We start from the raw sequence: 20,098 nt of genomic DNA, 5'->3' as shown, positions 1-20,098 counted from the left end.
TGGTCGCCACTGGGAGCATCATCCGCCACACAAACTAGACCATTACATGAACCAACTATGAACAATTTGTTCAATTGGGATTTATGGGGTTTTTTTTTTTTTTTTTTTTTTTAGGATCTTGGATTCTTGTTGTTTGGATTCTAAGAAAATATTCAAGACTGAAATTAATGTACTTTTTGATGAATGAAACTAAGGGCGTTTGGTAATGTTGTTCTCGTTGCTTGTATTTGTCGAAAATACATGTAGGTGAAAAAGTGTGAAAATACGTGTAATGTTGTTTAAACACTGAAAACTATTGTTTAAACAATAGTAACAAATAAGCCTAATTCAAAGCTTCTTGAGATGAATGCATATTTATCTTTGGCTAGTTTTAATGCTTGAGATGGCTGTTTTTTTTTTTTTTTTTAAATGTGTGAGATGGCAAAGAGAGAGAAGGGATGGACGAAGGAGGTGAAGAAGAGAGAAAAGGGATCTGATGGCTTGATGGGTAAAGAAGAGAGTGATTTTAAAATCCTCACTATGCATAGATCGGAACGAAAAAGGAGGAAGAGTGAGGAAGAAAGATGGAGAGAGAGTCTGATGATTTTGAAGAGAGAGGAGAGAGAGTGATGGTTTCAAAGAGAGAGAGATATGGATATGCGTGTTTGACATTTAGAGAGTAAGAAACGTTGCAACTTAATGGACAATACAAACTAAAACTGATCGTGTGCGTTTCACATGATACTAGAACAAGTGTCACCATGAATTGTTGCTACCTAATCCTGTTTGCAACAATTCCTGCACACTTGTGTGCAGCAAATCCTTGTCCGAAATGGAATTATTTCAAATTGAAAATGTAAGGAAAAAAAAGTGAAGAAAAATAAACAAAAGTTGAAAATGTAAAGAAAGAAAAATACATAATTGAATTTTTGGATCTTTGATCTCATCTTAAATTGCTTTCATAATTCACATTGTTTGGTTATCAAGACTCAAGAAAATGGAAGAAAAATAAAGGAGATTAGTTTTTTTTTTTTTTTGGTTACAAGATAAAAAGTTTATTCTAATCTACTAATCTAAATGTATGTATATGTGAAACTCGGCCCTTATGGAGTGACCACCACACCGAAAGTGCACAGAGATCAACTTTTGTAAATGTTTGATTTTAGTTTTGTTGAGTGAATGTTTTAGTAGATGTGGGATTGTTTATTGTAATTAAGCTAACAAATAAATGGTAAGAATGTTTTTATGACCACCGCGCACCTTTGGCGCAATGGTCACTCCATAAGTATAAGTGCTTGTGAAGTGTGGGGGGTAAGGGTCGAAATTCAAGTCTCCAAGAGGTAACTTTACATACATATATACTTAAATTAGGCTAGAGTAGAATTTCTATCTTGTATAAAAAAAAAAAAAATGTTTTTATGAAAAATAATAGAGTTACAAATTATTTTATAAATTTTTTATAAATTACTGATGTGATGAGTAATTATTAGTAAGTGGAAAAGTGATGCTAGTAGTGGTTCTATACGAGAACAGTAATAATTAGGCAAAGCAATAGTTTGTAAAATGTTGTAAAATTGTCTAGAAGCATTACTCATGTTTTATTAGCCACACCAACATTTTTTTTTTATTAGTAGATAACGGTAATGATATCATTGAAATATGTTTGAAAATAGTAAGTTGCAAATTGACACACAGAAAAAAAAAATTTTAATTAATACATATTGATGTGAAAAAAAAAAAAGCATATTTAAGAATATGTTTTTCCCCATCTAGGAGGGAATGTACACCTTTCTACCTCATACTTTTACCTAGGTTACTTTTAAATAAGCAAAAAAAAAAATCTATACCAAATAGACCATTAAAATTACTAGATGTAGAGTTTTTTTTTTTTTTTTTTTAATTATAAATAATAATACCAAATTATTCCATATTTTTTTTTGATAAATAACGTAAGAATATTATTAATAATAAAAAATTGCCAAACTGAGTACATTGGGGATGTACTATAGGGGCACAAATCAAGAAACAAAAGAACAACGGTCAAGAAAAATAGAAAAGGAAGAACAAGAAAAATGAGAAAAAACCGCACTCCATTCAAAGGGAGTGCGTAAGAAAAAGGATTTAATCTCCAGCAAAGAGCGTTCGCAACCCTCAAAGTTTCTAGCATTCCTTTCATGACAAATGCACCAAATCAAGCAATGAGGCACTAATTTCCAAACATCAATGTGACGATGTCGCGCAAACTTTCCTTGCCAAGCCTCAAACAACTCAAGAACAGTATGAGGCATAACCCATTGAATACCAAACAAGCAGAAAACCAAAGACCACAACTCCCAAGCTATGGAACAATAAAGTAGAAGATGATCCACCGACTCCCTACACCTCTTACACATATAGCACTAGTCAAGCACTATCACTCGCCTTTTACGAAGGTTATCTGTTGTTAAGATCTTACCTAAGGAAGCAGACCAAGAAAAGAAAGCTACCCTTGGAGGAACCTTCGATTGCCATATCATTTTCCATGGAAAGGAAACAAGTTTAGGAGGGTAGAAGGAACTATAATAACCTCTAACCTCAAAACCTCTATTTCTTATAGGCTTCCAACAAACCTTATCTAGGCCAAACCCCCGCACTGATGAAGAATAAACCAACTCCATAAACCGATCAAAGGCTTCTTCTTCCCAATCTTGTGGTGGACGACGAAATTGCACATTCTAGTGAAATCTCCCAACCGACCAACCCATAACTTCAGCCATCGAGGAATCCTTTGACCTACTAAGACAGTAAAGCTCCAGAAAGGCCTCTTGAAGGGTACAATCCCCACACCACACATGCTTCCAAAATTTCACACTAGTACCATCCCCCACATCATAAACAAGAAGTTTAGAAAAGTTCAACCAGCCACTTCTAATGTATCTCCACAAGCTGACCCCATAAGGACTTGTCACCTTCTTCGTACACCAACCACCCCAAATGTTCCCATATTTAGCCTCTATAACCCTCCTCCATAAAGCATCAGTCTCCGAGCCATACCTCCATAACCATTTACCTAGTAAAGCAGAATTAAAGGTACCCAACCGTCTAATACCCAACCCCCCAACTTGCAAAGGCCTACAAACATTGGCCCAATTAAGTAAATGAATTTTAGGTTCACCTCCAATCCCATTCCACAAAAAATCTCTCTGTAATTTCTTCATACGCTTAGCCACCTTACATGGTAAAGGAAGAAGGGAAAGAAAGTATGTAGGTAAAGAAGATAGTGAGCTTTTAATGAGTGTCACCTTACCCCCTTTAGATAAATACATTCTCTTCCAACCTGCTAATCTCCTTTCCATTCTCTCTAGGATAGGATTCCAAACAGATAAGTCCTTAAATTTTGCACCTAATGGAAGGCTCAAATATTTCAAGGGTAGAGAAGACTGCCCACACCCCAACAAACCCACCAAAACCTCCAAATTGGGTACCCCACCAACAGGTACCAACTCGAATTTCCCCAAATTAATATGAAGCCCTGACACCTCCTTAAATCTAGCAAGAATCACCCTCAAATTAGCAATCTGAGAAGATTTAGCATCACAAAAAATCAAAGTGTCATCTGCAAATAAAAGGTGAGACACCATCACTAATTGACCAGCCATACTACCCACAGAAAAGCCTGAGAATTCCCCAGCGGAGGCAGCCACATCCAACATACGACTTAATGCCTCCATCACAATATCAAACAACAATGGAGATAAAGGATCCCCTTGCTGAAGCCCCCTTAGAACTTCCAAAGAAATCAGTTGGGCTACCATTGATCAAGATGGAAAACTTTACAGTTGAAATGCAATACCTTATCCATTTTCTCCATTTCTCTGAAAAACCATAGCGCTGCAACATATACATCAAAAAATCCCAACTCACATGATCATACGCCTTCTCCACATCCAATTTACACACCACACCCGGAACTCCTAACTTCAATCTACTATCAATACATTCAGAAGCAATCAAGACGGAATCCAAAATCTGTCTACCCTTCACAAAAGCATTTTGTGAATCTAAAATAAGCACATGCGCCACCCTACGAAGCCGATTAGCCAACACCTTAGAAATAATCTTATAAATCCCACCAACTAAGCTGATAGGCCGAAAATCCTTGACCTCCACAGCATCCACTTTCTTAGGAATAAGGGCAAGGAACGAAGCATTGAGACTCTTCTCAAACACCGCCTGAGTATGGAAATTATGGAATACAGCCATAATTTCAGATTTCAAAACACCCCAACAAGACTGGAAAAATGCCATGGAAAAGCTATCTGGACCAGGTGCCTTATCACCATTACACTTATGGATCACCTCAAACACCTCTTCTTCCTCAAAAGGCCTATCTAGCCAACTTGCATTTTCCACCGAGATGCTAGAAAAATCCACATCATCTAAGACAGATCTATGAGCCACTTCCTCAAAGTAAAGTTGCCTATAAAACTGAGAGATACAGTCTGCTATAGCAACTAGGTCCGAAGACAGCACCCCACCCACCATAAGCCTATCAATAGAATTAACCCTCCTGTGAGAGTTAGCTATATGGTGGAAAATTTTAGTATTCCGGTCTCCTTCCCTAACACAGAGAACTCTAGATTTCTGCCTCCAACATATTTCTTCCAACAAAGTTGCTTTTTCTAACTCATCACGAATTCTTCCCATTTCCCCCCTTTCCTCTGCTGATAATCCCCGACTCTCCTCCATGTTCTCCAGAACACTAAGATCCTTCCACAATTTCTTAATCTGAGCTTCAACATGACCAAACACCTTCACATTCCATTTTTTCAAATCATTTTTAAGGAGCTTTAATTTATTGGCCAGAATAAAACTCGGTGCACCATGAACCTGGTAGGAATCCCACCAAAACCGAACCCTATCCACAAAACCTTCATCCTTAAGCCATATATTCTCAAATCTAAACGGCATACACCCTCTTTGAAAAGAGCCACCCTTAAGGACAATTGGGAAATGATCCGAGCACAACCTAGACATCCATCTTTGTAAAACTGTTGGAAACTTATTCTCCCAATCTACAGAGAACAAAAACCTATCCAGCCTAGCCTTTGAGGCAACTTCTCTATCATTTGACCAAGTAAAAGTACCCCCTTGCAATGGCAAATCAATTAGACCCTTCTTCGAAATAAAATTGGAAAACTCCTGCATAACAGTAGTGAAAGAATTAGACCCCAATCGTTCGGAAGGGAACCTAACCACATTAAAGTCACCACCCACACACCATGGAACACTCCACCAACTATTCAAGCCACAAAGTTCGTCCCATAAAAACCTCATGTCTCGGAGTAGATTAGGACCATAAACACCAGTAAATGCCCAAACAAACTGATCTGACACACTTGTAAACTTACAAGAAACCGAAAATCTCCCCACTGCTTCCTCCATTTTATTCACTACCCGAGTATCCCACATCACTAACACCCCACCAGAAGCTCCACAACTACCTAAATAAGACCAGTCAACATGTTGGCCACCCCACAAACTACGAATCACCGCTCTATTAATCAGCCCCATTTTGGTTTCTTGAAGACACACCACATTTGGCCCCCATTTCCTAATCAGATTTCTCACCCTGAGCCTTTTATCCTGCTCATTCAACCCCTTAACATTTTAAGAAATAATTTTCACATTCATTGATAAGGCACAACAGCCCGCTCAGAACTTGCACTCCTTGCTTTATTTGGATCATACTCAACATTCAAAGAAGACAACAAATTTTTCAACTCCCACTGACCCTTCTGACCTGACTTGACCAACTTCGTCTGTTCACCCACCACAAGTTTCTGTTTATCTTTCTTTATGGCCTCTATGGCTAATAACAATCCTGTAATCTGCTTCTCAAAACCTTCCAACGAAGTGCCTACAGATTTCTTAAAAGCCTTTATCTTATTGGTTACCCATTGTGATAGTTGGCAATTATCCACACTCTCTTTACACCCAATCTCCTTCACCTGACTGGACACCAACTCCAACGGACCTTCAGTGGCCAAAGGTACCACAACTAATGGCTCATCATCTCTCTCACAACACCTCAACCTTTCATCAAATTCCCACATCTCATTCTCTGTCCTGGGAACCACAGACAAAGACTCTACTAGCCCCACATCCTCATCTTCCCAACTAACCCTCTGCCTTGCATTAGTAATAGGCACATTACTTGGTACACACTCACCCTCCAAACTAGAGCAGACTGACATACAATCTGGAGATCGATACAAAGACAATGGGATCACTAATTGCCTACCATCACGCAATTGTAGCATCCATTCTTTGGAATTACCCCAAGACTTATCCAAGTCTCCAACCAACTCCCTAATAGTTGGGCCTGGTAGATTAAATCCCTCAGACTCAAAATCATAATTTGTAGTGTTCGAACCTTCCGAACTCACAAAATCCTCTTCCCTATCTTCCTTTGCCACCTGAGGAGACTCACTAGATGCCTGGACCACCCCCACTGGCTTAACTGGCATGGTGGAGGGTTGGGTCTGAATTCTCGGACCACTAAAACTATCGGCACCCATCACTTCCGATGCAAAAATAGAAGACATCGTAGCCAAGGACACCACCGGCACCACCATCGACCCACACGGGTCACCGATCACCGATATCGGGTCGTGGGATGCATGGGCCACTTCCTCTAGTCCTATTGGCACAGTGAGAGTTAGAGCGAACTAGTCTAGGCTGAGTTGACCACCATCGCCGGCCATTACAGTCGCTGCCATAGAAGAGCCCATGTTCGAGATCACTTCCGGCGACGTCGCAAGCATCACCGCTGTAATGGGTAAGTCCCTGGAACTCTCAAGTTTCTTCGGTTCAGAGGTTTCACTCCTACTCAAGCTCGGAGTAGCTAAACAGCTTAGATGAGAGGAATCTAGAACATTAAGGCCATTTTTAGAACTCTTTCCAGCCTCAAAGAAACATGGGCTTGCCAAACCCAGGCCTACAATAGACTCCTTACTTCCCAAAAGGCCCACTGTTTTACTTACATTATCTATCTGATTGCATGGGCCCAGCCCCACTGATTTATTCTGAGCAATATTACTCTCCCTTACCACCCAGTTGCCAGCTTTTTAACCACCCTTAACTCTATCCCAGGAAACCTGCCTCTTTCCAAACTCATTCATAGCCACAATCAGACCTCTCCCTAACCAACGTGATCTCCTATTATCATGCAACTTTCCAAACTCAACAATTTTTGAATTCGAATTAAAATTCAAAGGAATATTGAGCTTATTTCCCTCCGAGATTTTCTCCTCAATATTATTCTTACCATTAATACTACCTTCTCCACCCTCACCACCACCCATGGCTGCCTGGGGAAAATTTTCGGCCTGAGTATCATAAAGTACAACCTGTGTGTGAGAATTGTCTCTCGAACACTCCAAAATCTTCTCCACGACACCATCCTTGACCTTTTCTTTGATAAAAGGCTGTTGAATAGGCTTCAACCTTGCCTGTACTGGAGCTTTGACAGCTTCCACATAGGACCTGTCAATACGATTTTTTGAAACCTACTTATACTTGTATGGTACAAAATTCAATCCACCCACCGCATATTGGGAAGGTTCCAATATTTTTCTTAATTCAAACCCAAAAGTTCTCCATCCTCCTTGTGACTTACCAGCAGGAATAATGATAGTTCTCCGCAACCCCCCTACCTTAAGCTCGGTCACAGATAAATACTGTCCAAACGAGTTGGACCCTCGTTGCAAAGTATAGGCAGAATCACCATCCCTGAACGTGAAAAACTGCTTCGGATTAACCCCTATCACGGTGTGTTCCAGACTCCGCATCACCCAGAGTGCTGCACTCTTACCCATAAAAACCGATTGCATGTAATATTTACCCTATTCAAAAATCTTAAGGGAGTAAAAGTTCCTCCCTTCCTCTACCACCAACTGAAACAACTTAGATTCAATAAAAAGACTTCTAAATCCACCCATACTGAACCAAGGAAACAAACTAAAACAAGATTTATGACTAATTCGAGGTAGCCGAGCCTTCAAGGAACCTACTGCCTAAGGCTCATTGAGAGAACGAGAGAGAGATTCTCACAGAACTTCAAAGATAAGTGCTCAGTAGAGTTCTACCTTGACTTAATTGTATTTGATATGATTGAAGAAAATTATATACTCATGGCCAAGTGAAAATATCACTGCTAAAGGATGGTGATATGCTTAGATCTATTTCTTCAAAATTATTCCATATTATCAATCTATTAAGATATTGAAATAAACCCCATTAATCCACACTAGTATCATTCATGGTATTTTTCCACGGTTAATCACCTCCACTATGTCCAACAAAAATTGTTTGTTTGACATCCTATGTTAATCAAGAAATCAACAATCTAATAACTTGATTAATCTCTAATAATACCATTAGCTCCCAATGAATCATGGTTTTCTTTGGAGCACCCATCTATATTCAACTCATGACTTCAAATAGCTAAGAGGGGAGGGAACATGAACTTAGTTGTTTATTAAGTGAAACTTTTGTGTTATAAGTATAATAGTAAAATTCGCATGTATAATGGATAGTTTCAAGATTGAGTTGAGAGATTGAGTTGCTTAATTGTTGGAAAATCAATTTATTGTGAACCACCAAAATGTTCCAAAGAGCCCAAATAAATGATAAGGGTCAAGGAAGAGCATATAAGATTTGTAATCATGTTAAAATAACACCAAACAAAAATGTTGTCTGTACAAAATGAGTCAGGAGAAGCCTAGAGGAAATGGATTTCTTAACTCCAAATCTTCATGTTTAAAATTTTTGCACTAGCGTAGATTTGGAAATGGATTTCAACTTACCTGGCTTTTTAATATATATATATATATATATATATATATATATATATATTGTTTTTGAACCAGAAACTTCACTAACAAACAAAAAATACAAGCCAAATAGGCAAATAGTTGGTGTTAAGATTCTTAACCCACCAAACAAAATCTTGCTTGGTTTATTGGCAAGTATTAAGAAACAATATGTTTAACTTTTTACACCCTTGGGTTTGAAATTTAATTTAGAGAATGTCATTGAACCACAAGATTCTTAACTTTAAATCTTTTTGTTTTAAAGTTTTTGCACTAGTGTCTATTAGGAAATGTTTTCCAACCACATGGCTTTCCTTTTATTTTTTTTAATGAATCGGAAAACTTCACTAACAAATGAAAAATACATGTCAAGTAGGCATACAGTCATATGATATTCATATTAGGGCTTTTAAAAAGCTTTTTGGGAGGAAAAACATTCAAAAAATCCAACAGATGTTAATTTTTGAAGAACATCTGTTGAACTTAATTGTGATGCAACAACTGCAGAAATACAAACGTGCATAGTATTTTTTTAGTATGGTAACTGATTGAAGAATGTGTACAAGCCAGAAGAAGCAAAACTTGCATTTGTGTTAAAACCTCATTCCATCTTCCTTGTGTGTGTGTGTGTGTGTGTGTGTGTGTATTTCGTTCTAAAAAAAATTGTTGTTCAATTGACCATGCTCAACACATTTTAGTATGGGAACTGATTGAAGAATGTGTACAAGCCGGAAGAAGCAAAACCTGTCTTTGTGTTAAAATCTCATTCCATCTCCCTTGTGTGTGTGTGTGTGTGTGTGTGTGTGTGTGTGTGTGTGTGTGTTTCGTTCTAAAAAAAACTGTTGTTCAATTGACCAAGCTCAGCTCAAATAAAACATGTCTCCCACCTAAGCTTGACCTACCTACGGCTACAAGTATGCATTGGGGTCACTTAGACACATATAGATGCTATCACATATAAAAACTTCCAGTAAAGTTTTTATACGACTGACCACTACAAAAACAACAAACTGTACATGTAACACTCAATCAAAAAAAAAAAAAAAAACCCGTCATTGCAACATTAGCAATGTTGCAATACTCTTCGATTCAACTTATGAAATAAGCCATTTGATACTCCAATACTTAGGCAATCAATACACGGAAAGGCTGGCACAAGGCAAAGTTTGTGGATTATCTCATATATGTGGGGAACAAAGGAAGCACTCATGGTTGTTTCACGCTCAACAACTAACAGAGAAATTCTCTTTGGATTTCTAAAAAAATCACTCCCATATGTGCAAAACAGAAAATTTTTGACTCACCCAAATAAACAGGCAGTTAAATAAATAACTTTCCTAGCTTTTTGAGTTTGATGCAACTAGGCTTCCAAGTAGTTTCAAGCCGGTGCTGATCTTAAGACACTGCACTTGCAAGGTAAGTGGGTGTTCCCAAACAAGTGATAATGTCAATCAGTTGGAGGTGGAGGAACCTATTTCCAAATGATCAAACCTATGCATGGCACATCAGAACTTGGCAACATGGAAATTCACTTCCTAAATCAATTGGTATACTTCAATTAACTAACATGAAATGGTAAAATTCGCTAGATTCATAAGACTTCCAAATCAGGTGAAATTCAATTGCAGCAAAAGACACTAAATTGCCTGGTTCCCTTTCTAAACAGTAATTCTTCATACTTTAATGATGTTTAAACTCTGCAACAACTAACAGTGATAACTGATATTTAATTTATCCATTTAATAGACTACTGCACACCAAGATAAAATTTTGCAGCTCTTTGCTACAACATATCCAGTTAGAATAGACAATGGGCAGCAGCACATCCAGATGAAAATTCAAAATTACCACTTCTTTTCACAAAATCTAGACATGCACAATTAACACAATGAAAATGAAGGTAAAAAAAAAATCTCCAATCACATACAAGATCCTGTCCCACGTGAGGAATCACATTAAAAGCAAAAGAAATAGAAGAAAAAACTAAAAACATAATACAAGCCTCTTCATTTCTTTAACCTATCTGCTTTCTGGGAACATAAACAATGAAGTAAAAACATTTAGGTGCAATAATACCAAATATACCTGCCTGCTAGTAGGGCAGAAGTTAAGCCAAACTGGTCTATTTCTCTACCTATGGCTGCTAGTACCCTTATTCTTGAGTAGGCGTCCAAAATTTCTGAGCAGTGCATAGGCTTCTTCTTCTTATGTTGCTGCTACTTTGATGGTGGGCTTCCACCATCATCAATGTTTTCTGTAGAAGATATCCCGTTTATCTGATCAAAGTTCTCACCTCCTTCCATCTTTGAGTCCACTTCCTCTTTGTTGCATTCCTGTTCTGCTTCTCTCTCCAGAAAACATTCTTTCTTTGGAATCTTGCAGTCTCCCACATCTTAAATTAAACTTCTACCCAGCCCTCTTCCATTTCTTTGCTCCATCCTCCTTCACCAAAATATACAACAAAAACCACTTTATTATTTATTTTATATTAATAGGCTTATTTTATTTTCATATCATTATTTTATTAGTATACAACCAAGAGTTTCTAGAAAGTTAAAAGAAGTTTTATTATTTATTCTCTATGAATAACCTTTAAATTAAAATAAAAATTTTAAATTTATATAATAATAAAAATTTGAATTAATATAACAAAATTTAATATATTTTATACTAATTTGAATTACTTTTAACAGGTTTCTGTTTCTGATTATCCTTGGTTTAAGACCAATTGTGTACAACTAAGCACTGACACATATGGAATTGCATATACCAATTATTTAAATTAATTAGACATTTATAGAATTATAACGAATATATAGCTATCCTAGCAATTATTTCAGAGAGAGAAGAAGAAAAAAAAAAAAAAAACCAAAAAGAATTTTATTTTTGGCTCCCAACTCGTAAAAAATCCCCGTGCTTACTATTTTTTTTTTTTTCTCTCTTTTCCAAGTTTGAAAAAAATAGTGGATAACTCTGTTATTCCAACAGATATAGTCTGCCATTTAAGTCTCCTTATTTCAAGTCATTCGAAATGGTGCCGGAATGGCCTCCTTAAGGATCACCCACAACAACATGGATCAAGCCCAAAGAAAATACGAGAACCACGACCCAGCTCAAACTAGATGAATTTAGAAAACCTTTAAACCCATTCTGAATATGTTTCCCCAAAGACACACCATAGGTTTCAACTTTGAGTTTCTTTCATTCTCTTTTTGTTTCTATTTCTTTTTTGGGATAAATAAGTACTTCATTAAAAATAACATAAGTGAAACTACCCTAGTACATGGGATGACGGGAAGTGTACATGGGGCATAGCTACAAACAGGAAAAAAAAAAAAAAAAAAGGACCAATTATAGAAAAATAAGAAATAAAAACTACTACAAAGGATTAATGTAGACCAAGAGAATCCAGAAAATCTAGAAGCCTTGTGAGAGAGGACAACGGAGACATTGAATCCACTCGTATAAGGATTTCGACAATAAATATTTCAACTTTGCCACACTTAACCCCCGCCCATCAAAGCAATGAGCATTCCTTTCTTTCCATAAAAACCACATGAGAGAACAGGGAATCCCATTCCAAGTCCCTCCACTACTACTCCTACCAAACACCCCCCCCCCCCACCCCCCCCCCTCCCTACCCCTCTCCAAGAAGACAACATTTCTTGCGCCATCTCCTTTCTTCTTCTTCTTCTTAAATTTATTTTTATTCTTTCTCTATCTATTTTGCCATTTCTTTTCTTCTTCTTCTTCTTCTTTTTTTTTTTTTTTTAATAGAAGAAAAATAATAGTTGGATAGCTCAACTGAGTTCTTTTTATCACTACAACAAAGACACGCAAGCAAACAAGGTTATGTTGGCCAATTATTTTTATTGGTTAACTATGCTAGCAAAAATCATCCACAAACAATATCAAATAATAATATAAAACAGCCCCAACTACAAAAGGATAATATAAATCTGGGGAAAAAATTATGGTTTTAACAATGCTACCTAGCCTACTGCAACAAAGAAAAGCAAAAGAAGGGTTTCAATTCATCCATACCTGTAATGACATCACTTCTTATACAACATAGCACCATCATCTTAGTAAGAGACCACATTTTCTCCATCAAGTAAAGCAAGGCTCTCCATGTGAGTAGCTAAATCTAAACGGTTATCAACTGGAATACTAATTTCATTCTCATGTAGAGTTTCGGGGTCAATTAAAACAGACTTAACTTCCCTCTCTAATTCACTGTTGGTGGAGACCAGCCGGGGCCTCCTTCAAATTAGAAGTAAATCATACTTGGTAAAACCAATGATATTATAAGTGCCTTCAACTGGTACAACACAGAGTTTATTCCAGGAATCAAACACACCATACTCCCTCATCACCCAGATGGAGCATAGTGTGTCACATGATTGTACACCATATCTGAATTTAATCAAAGCCAGTTTCCCCTTGAATGATGTGAGATATATCGTAATACAACTTCCTTCATCGTCAGGCAGTGGTAGCTCTTTGAATTTCTCACTATTGACATCAAATGACTAAATCATATGAGTAAAACGCCTCTCGCGTCCACTCTATCTTCTACATATAGAAACATCCAATGCAAATGTCCACTAACAAATGGGGATAACAAAATACAACTTATTTTCCAGAACACAACATTGGGTCTCCACGGAATTCCAAGTCCAATTCTTTTCCATGAATCCGAACTTAAAGTGTACACCTCAACCTCAACCTCAATGGGAGGCATAACTTTGACAAGGGACCGTGAAATCCTGACAACCTTGTAGTCATTATTCAGGGAATCACACCCAAACCCGAGTTTAGCATGATGTAACCTGCTCAAGCAAGTATCGGGCAACTTCTTAAATTTTCTTAAATTTTCTATTACTGGGGTTCCACAAGTATACAGCATTAAATTCTGATACAATAAAATCAGTGAGACACAATATTCCATTACATGAACCCACTAATTTGGGATGCCCAGATTGAAAAGTGAAAGGAATTCTAAACTCAGATACCCTTTCAAACGTGCGGTCGCAAGAGACCGTACAGACTTGACTGTGAGAAGAAGAATAATACCTGGGATAAGTCTTGCGCATGTATATTACATAACCATGATTGTGGGACAACAAGCTATTAAGGTGGGTGGAGATGAAATTGGGGTTCGTGATGTAAGAGTACCAGGATTTGCAAACGCACCTGAATCTTAGGAGCGATTTCACTGGTAGCCTTGTTAGAATTTCCAACACGATTTCGTCTGGGAGATCTAGGTTCGTCCTACGTCAGAAAATCATTGGTTGTGACATTTTCCAACGGAAGAGAGGAAGTAGTGAGTGTGTGTGTGTTGTGACTTGTGAGCAACACTAGGATTCCTTTAATTGGCTTTTTAGTAATTAATTTGGGGTAACGAGAAAAGAATAAATATAAAAGCTACTTTACTCCCAAAAAAAATTACAAACAATTGATGTGCTGAGTGATTACTAGTAAATGAAAAAAAAACATTAATAATGAGTTTAGATGAAAACCAATACGAGAAAAAAAGTGAAGAAAAAATAAAGGAAAGAAAATGTACAAATTAGCTGAATTTTTGGAGCTTTGATCTCATCTTAAATGCTTTTCATATTGTTTGGTTGTCAAAAAAATAAAGGAAAATAAATGAGATTATTATTATTTTTTAATATATGATTTATAATTTTAACATGGAAAATTAATTAAAAAAAGAGTAAGAACTATATGACACAAAAATTTCTGAGGGGCTAAGATTAAATTGACTGTGAGTCGAGAACCAAAAGCATAATTAAGCCTAGTTTTTTTTTATAAAAAAAAAAAGTTATAATGCCTTTTTGCCTACCATAGATATTATACTTATAAGTTTTATCTAGCTTATTTTTTTTAATAAAATAAATCAATAAAAATAATCTATACCAAATAAACCCTTTATAATTACATGAGTTCCAGTTTACTCAATGAGTAAAATTTTTTATCTCTTGAATTAAAGTAATCATCATAGAGAAAACATCATCTATTCGAAACTTATCATATCTTAAAACAAAACAAAAACAACATAAAAAACCTTACAATTACTAGATGGACTGATGGAGAGTTCTTTTATGATTAGACAAAGATTATTCCATAATTATCAATACACTTATGTATCAAAATAAACCCCATTAATCCAAAGATGTGTGTTACACATGGCATTGTTCCACAGCCAATCATCTTCACCATGTCCTCTGCCAATCTCTCTAAAATTGTTGGGCTAACAATAATGCTCGTTGAATATCCTATGTTAATCGGAAAAATGACAATTTAATGACCTAAATGATCTCTAATGATACTGTAAACTCCCAAAGAATCATGGTTTCTTTGGAGCTGTCATATATATTCAACTTAACACTTCTGATGGCCATATATAAGAAGGAAACCATGAAATCCAACTTGATTGTTTCTATGTAGAACATTTGTGTTATAAGCATAATAGTAAAATTCACAAGTATAATCATGAACAAGTTGAGATATTGAGGTGCTTAAATATTGGAAAATTAATTTATAGCGATCTAGCCAAATGTTCCAAAAAGAGCAGAAATAAATAATGAACTTTGGAAATGTTCAAATTTCAGCTCTTTTACATTTTAAAAAATAATCGTTCCATTTGAAGTTGTCACTGACCTATAGGATTTTTAGCTCCAAATCTTTGTTGTTTAAAATTTTTTGCGCTAGTGCATATTAGGGAATTTTTTTCAACTTACCTGGCTTTTTCTTTTTGTATTTTATATTTTAGCTGAACCGGAAAACTTCACTAACAAACAAAAAATACATGTCAAGTAGGAATATACTCATATGATATTAGGACCTTTAAAAAGCTTTTTGGGAGAAAAGCATTAAGCAAATTCCCTATGATGCAGCAATGGGGAAAACAAACCTGCATAGCTTTGGGGGTAACTGGGTAAGGAACTGATTGAAGCATTTGTTCTAGTATTAGGCTCTTTCCAGTTTCCTGTTTGCAAGACGGAAGAAGTAGAAACAAATGCATTTCAATGGGCCATGCTGAGAACCTATGAGGTGGGCTTAGATAATTTGACCATAGAACAAAATAACTGCATAAATGCACACACAAACCAAGACCATTACCTAGTTGGGAGCTGGACACAATTCTTCAAGATGTTAAAATTAAATGCTTAAAGTCAAAGATATTAAGTTGTAACTTCTGCCAGGTTAAGTGCTGATGTAGCAGAACTCTTGGATTCAAAACTTATGAAATAAGCCATTTGATACACCAATACTTAGGCAATCAGCATTTCAAATACATGGAAAGGCTTACAAAATACAAGGTTGTGGAATATCTCATATATGTTGGGAACAAAGTAAAACCTCATGCTTGTTTCATGCCCAACAACTGACAGAGATATTCTCTTCAAATTTCATAAAAAAATAAAAAAGCTTTCCTTGCATTTTGAGCCTGACATGCAACTAGGCAACCATCTAAACTCAAGTCAGTCCTGATCTTAAGATGTTGCAATTGCAAGGTAAGTGGGCATTCCCTACCATATGATAATGTTAATCAATTGGAGATGAAGGCAATTTCCCTACAATTAAACGTATGCATGACACATCAGAACTTGGCAACACAGAAATTCATTTCTTTATCCTATTCTGCTTTCTGGAAACATAAACAATGAAGCAAACACATTTAGGTGCAAATTGATACCAATTATACCTGCCTGCTATTACGGCACAAGTTAGGCCAAACTGGTCAATCTCTATACTTATGGTTGCTAGTGCCATCCTTCTTGAGTAGGCTTCCAAACTTTCCGAGCAAAGGGCTTCTTCTACTTCTTATGGTGCTGCTGCTACATCTTATCAAAGCTCTCACCACCTTCCATCTTTGAGTCCACTTCCTCTTCAAAGCATTCCAGCTCTTCTTCTCCCTCTGGCAAAAAAATTTCTTTTCAATCTTGGAGCTCTCCTACATCTTAAATTCAACTTCAACAGAGTGCTCCTCTTTCTCATCTCATCTTCCATCAGCAAAATATACAACAAAAATCACTTTATTATTAAATTACTTTATATATATATATATATATATATATAAAAAGTAAATACTTGATTAAAAGTAGCATAAGTGTAACTACCCGAGTACACGAGATGACTGGAAGTGTACACAGGGCATAGGTACAAACTGAAAAACGGAAATTTTAGAAAAATATGAAATAAAAACTACTTCAAATGATTAATGTAGACCTAGAGAATTTAACAATAAATATTTCAACTTCGCCACTCTTAACTCCTACCTGTCAAAACAACAACCATTCCTTTCTCTCGATAAATAACACATGAGGCAACAGGGGATTGCATTCCAAGTCCCCTGCTACTTCTCCCACCAAACCTCCCCCTCCAAGAAGACAACATTTACCATTTTTTTCCTTTTTATGCCTCCTCTATTGCTTTTTTCATTTCTTTTTTAACTATTAAGGAAAAAAAAAAAAAAGAGTAAGATAACTCTAATGAGTTCTTTTTAGCACTACAACACAGATACACAAGCAAAAGGTTATGCTGGCTCAATATTTTTATTGGTTCACTATGTGTGCAACAATCAATCACAAACAATATCAAATACTTCTGATCACACCCCACCCCCCCCCCCCCCAAAAAAAAAAAACCAACAACAACAATATCAAATACAAATATATAATTGCCACAACCATAAAAGGATCATATAAATCTGGAGCAAAAATATGGTCAACCAGTAAAAGCATGACAAGGGTTTCAATTCATCCATACCTGTGAAGAAATCGCTTGTTATACCCAGCACCATCCTCTCAGTAAGATACCACGTTTGCTCCATCAAGTAGGGCAAGGTTCTCCATGTAAGTAGCTACATCTAAGTGATAATCAATTTGATTACTAATCTCCTTCTCATGTAGAGCTTCAGGATCAATTAAAACAGACTTATGTTTCCTCTCTAATTCACTGTTGGTAGAGACCAGGCGAGACCTATGTCGAACTAGAAGTAAACCATACTTGGTGAAACCAATGAAATCAGTAGAAATTTCAATTGGTAGAACACAAAGTTTATTCCAGGAATCAAGCACACCATACTCCCTCATCACCCATATGGAGCATAGCTTGCTAAGTGGTTGTGCACCATGTCCAAATTTAATCAAAGCAAGTTTTTCCTTGTATGACGTAAGACATTTCGCAATAAGACCTCCTTCATCAGGCACTGGTAGCTCTTTGAATTTCTCACTATTGACATCAAATGACAAAATCATAGGAGTATAACGCCTCTCTTGCCCACCTCCTTCTTCTATCATTTCTATCATCCAATGCAAATGTCCACTAACAAATGGGAATGCCGAAATACCATTAAAACTGTAGGAAATAACATTGGGTCTCCAGGAGATTCCAAGTTCAACTCTTTTCCATGAATCCGAACTTAATGAGTACACCTCAACCTCAGGGGGAGGCATCCATTTGGTACGAGTCCATGAAAACCTGACAACCTTGTAGTCATTATTCAGGGAATCATACCCAAATCCGTGTGCCACATTAAGCACCTGGGTCTGGTTCAAGCAAGTATTGGGCAACCTCTTAAATTTTCTAATACTGGGGTTCCACAAGTACACATTTTTAGACTTTGATTTGATAAAATCAGTGAAAAATAATATGCCATTACAAGAACCCACTAAACCGTGATACCCAGATTGAAAAGTGAAGGGAATTCTAAACTCGGATATTGTTTCAAAGGTGCGGTCGAAAGCGAGCGTACAGATTTGACTGTGAGGACGATGAAAATAAGCCATGTGAACAGCAGTCCTGGGCATGTGTATGACATAACCACCATCGTGATTGTTGTAGCACAGCAAGTGGGTGGAGATGAAATTGGGATTGGTGATGTAAGAGTACCAGGTTTTGCAAACGCACCTGAATCTTAGTAGGGATTTGACTGGTAGTCTTGCTAGGATTTCCAATACGATTTCTTCTGGGAGATCATGCTTCGTCCTACGTCGGAGGATCTTCGTTGGTTGTGCTTCTTTCCTTTGGGACATTTTCCGACGGAAGAGAAAGAGACTCTGTGTTTTTGATCCAACCCTTCCACTTTTTTATTTTTTATTTTTTTTACACTTTACTTTCTTTCATTTATTAAACTGCGTACATTTCTAAAATGTGGTTGAATTAATGACTTTAGGATGATTTTTTTTTTTTTTTTTGAGGTAAACTCTAAGGTAATTGTCAATAAATTATAATAAAAAAGTTTTGACACAATTTTTATGAAAAATATAAAAAAACTATCAAAAATATTTAGATATTTATTATTTTATTATTTTTTCAATAAAATGTTTTTAAAAATAATTCTTTTAGGACATTAGTTAACATTTCCATTTAAATTATATCTTTTTTTTTACATCCATTGTGATTATTGATCTAAAATAATAAAAGTAAATGAGTGTAAGAGAATATTTTACTTTTCTTTTTACATGCTTTGTATTAACTTAGGGTACAAAAAAAAAAATGTGAAGAAAAAGAAACAAAAAGGGTCCAGCTCCTCTCCCGTTAGAAATCCTCCCGTTTTCTACTTTTTTGTATAAATGAAGAACACATGGCAATTAAGTGATCTAATGGTTCAAAAAAAGCTACGTCAAGCAATTCTATTTTTTGCAATCTCCTATTCTTTGCCTTTCCTCATAATCTCATAAGAGAATAGAATATAGGACTATTTCCTCCGAGGTGCTTTTCCCCCTTGTGATTTGGTTTCTGTCCTTGCATCCTTGTAAATATGAGGAAAGAGAAACAAAAGTTGAAAAATGAGAAGAAAGAAAATTTTATAATTGGTTGATTTTTTTTTATATTTGATCTCATTTTAAATTGCTTTCATACTGTTTGGTTATTAAGACTCAAGAGGATGAAGAATTTAGTTCTTGTTGAGTAAATCTTTTTTAGTTAAAGTGGTTTTTATTTTCCAAGCTAACATGAAAATTTTTTATTATAATGAAGCTAACAAATATGGTGTAAATGTTTTTTTAGCTACGCCAACATTTTTTATTAGTAGATGATAGTAATAATATCATTGAAACATGTTTGAAAACAGTAATTACCAAATTGACAACCCTAAAAAAAAAAAAATTTGAGGTAAAATAGCATATGTTTTTTCCCATTTAAGGGGGGAATGTACTCCTTTCTACCTCATACTTTTATTTAGCTTACTTTTAAATAATAATAAAAAAAAAAATCAATAAAAACAATCTATACCCAATAAACCATTACAA

General features: G+C 36.1%; 2 protein-coding genes across 24 annotated transcripts in view; both read right to left on the bottom strand.

Annotated features, from left to right (window-relative positions):
- Window positions 1-20,098, bottom strand: part of LOC126699621 (F-box/kelch-repeat protein At3g23880-like) — a 55,083-nt gene that overhangs the window by 29,204 nt on the left and 5,781 nt on the right. The gene's annotated exons all lie outside the window — the stretch shown is intronic.
- LOC126699623 (F-box/kelch-repeat protein At3g23880-like) lies at window positions 10,663-18,949 on the bottom strand. 12 transcript variants are annotated; one of them, XR_007646848.1, is made up of 6 exons: window positions 17,613-18,949; window positions 16,549-16,846; window positions 15,754-15,828; window positions 14,031-14,108; window positions 12,879-13,666; window positions 10,663-11,276 (listed from the first exon to the last, which is right to left on the bottom strand). XR_007646848.1 is itself a non-coding variant. In XM_050397562.1 (5 exons), exons 2-5 carry the CDS (start codon window positions 16,614-16,616, stop codon window positions 11,241-11,243), a joined length of 357 nt encoding a protein of 118 aa, XP_050253519.1. In that variant the 5' UTR covers window positions 16,617-16,846; window positions 17,123-17,459; the 3' UTR covers window positions 10,663-11,240. The 12 variants fall into 12 exon arrangements, 4 of the variants coding, with proteins under 4 accessions (XP_050253519.1, XP_050253517.1, XP_050253518.1 ...); XR_007646850.1 differs by lacking the exon at window positions 14,031-14,108 and having other exon boundaries at window positions 15,754-15,928; XR_007646855.1 differs by lacking the exons at window positions 12,879-13,666; window positions 14,031-14,108 and adding an exon at window positions 15,581-15,625.

The sequence above is a fragment of the Quercus robur genome, chromosome 9 (assembly GCF_932294415.1).
Source record: "Quercus robur chromosome 9, dhQueRobu3.1, whole genome shotgun sequence".
Taxonomy (NCBI): Eukaryota; Viridiplantae; Streptophyta; class Magnoliopsida; order Fagales; family Fagaceae; genus Quercus; species Quercus robur.
This window is presented reverse-complemented; position numbering and strand designations above follow the sequence as displayed.

Coding starts and splice junctions, on each gene's coding strand:
- LOC126699623 (XM_050397559.1), bottom strand. CDS start 18,880: ATGTCCCAAAGGAAAGAAGCACAACCAACGAAGATCCTCCGACGTAGG.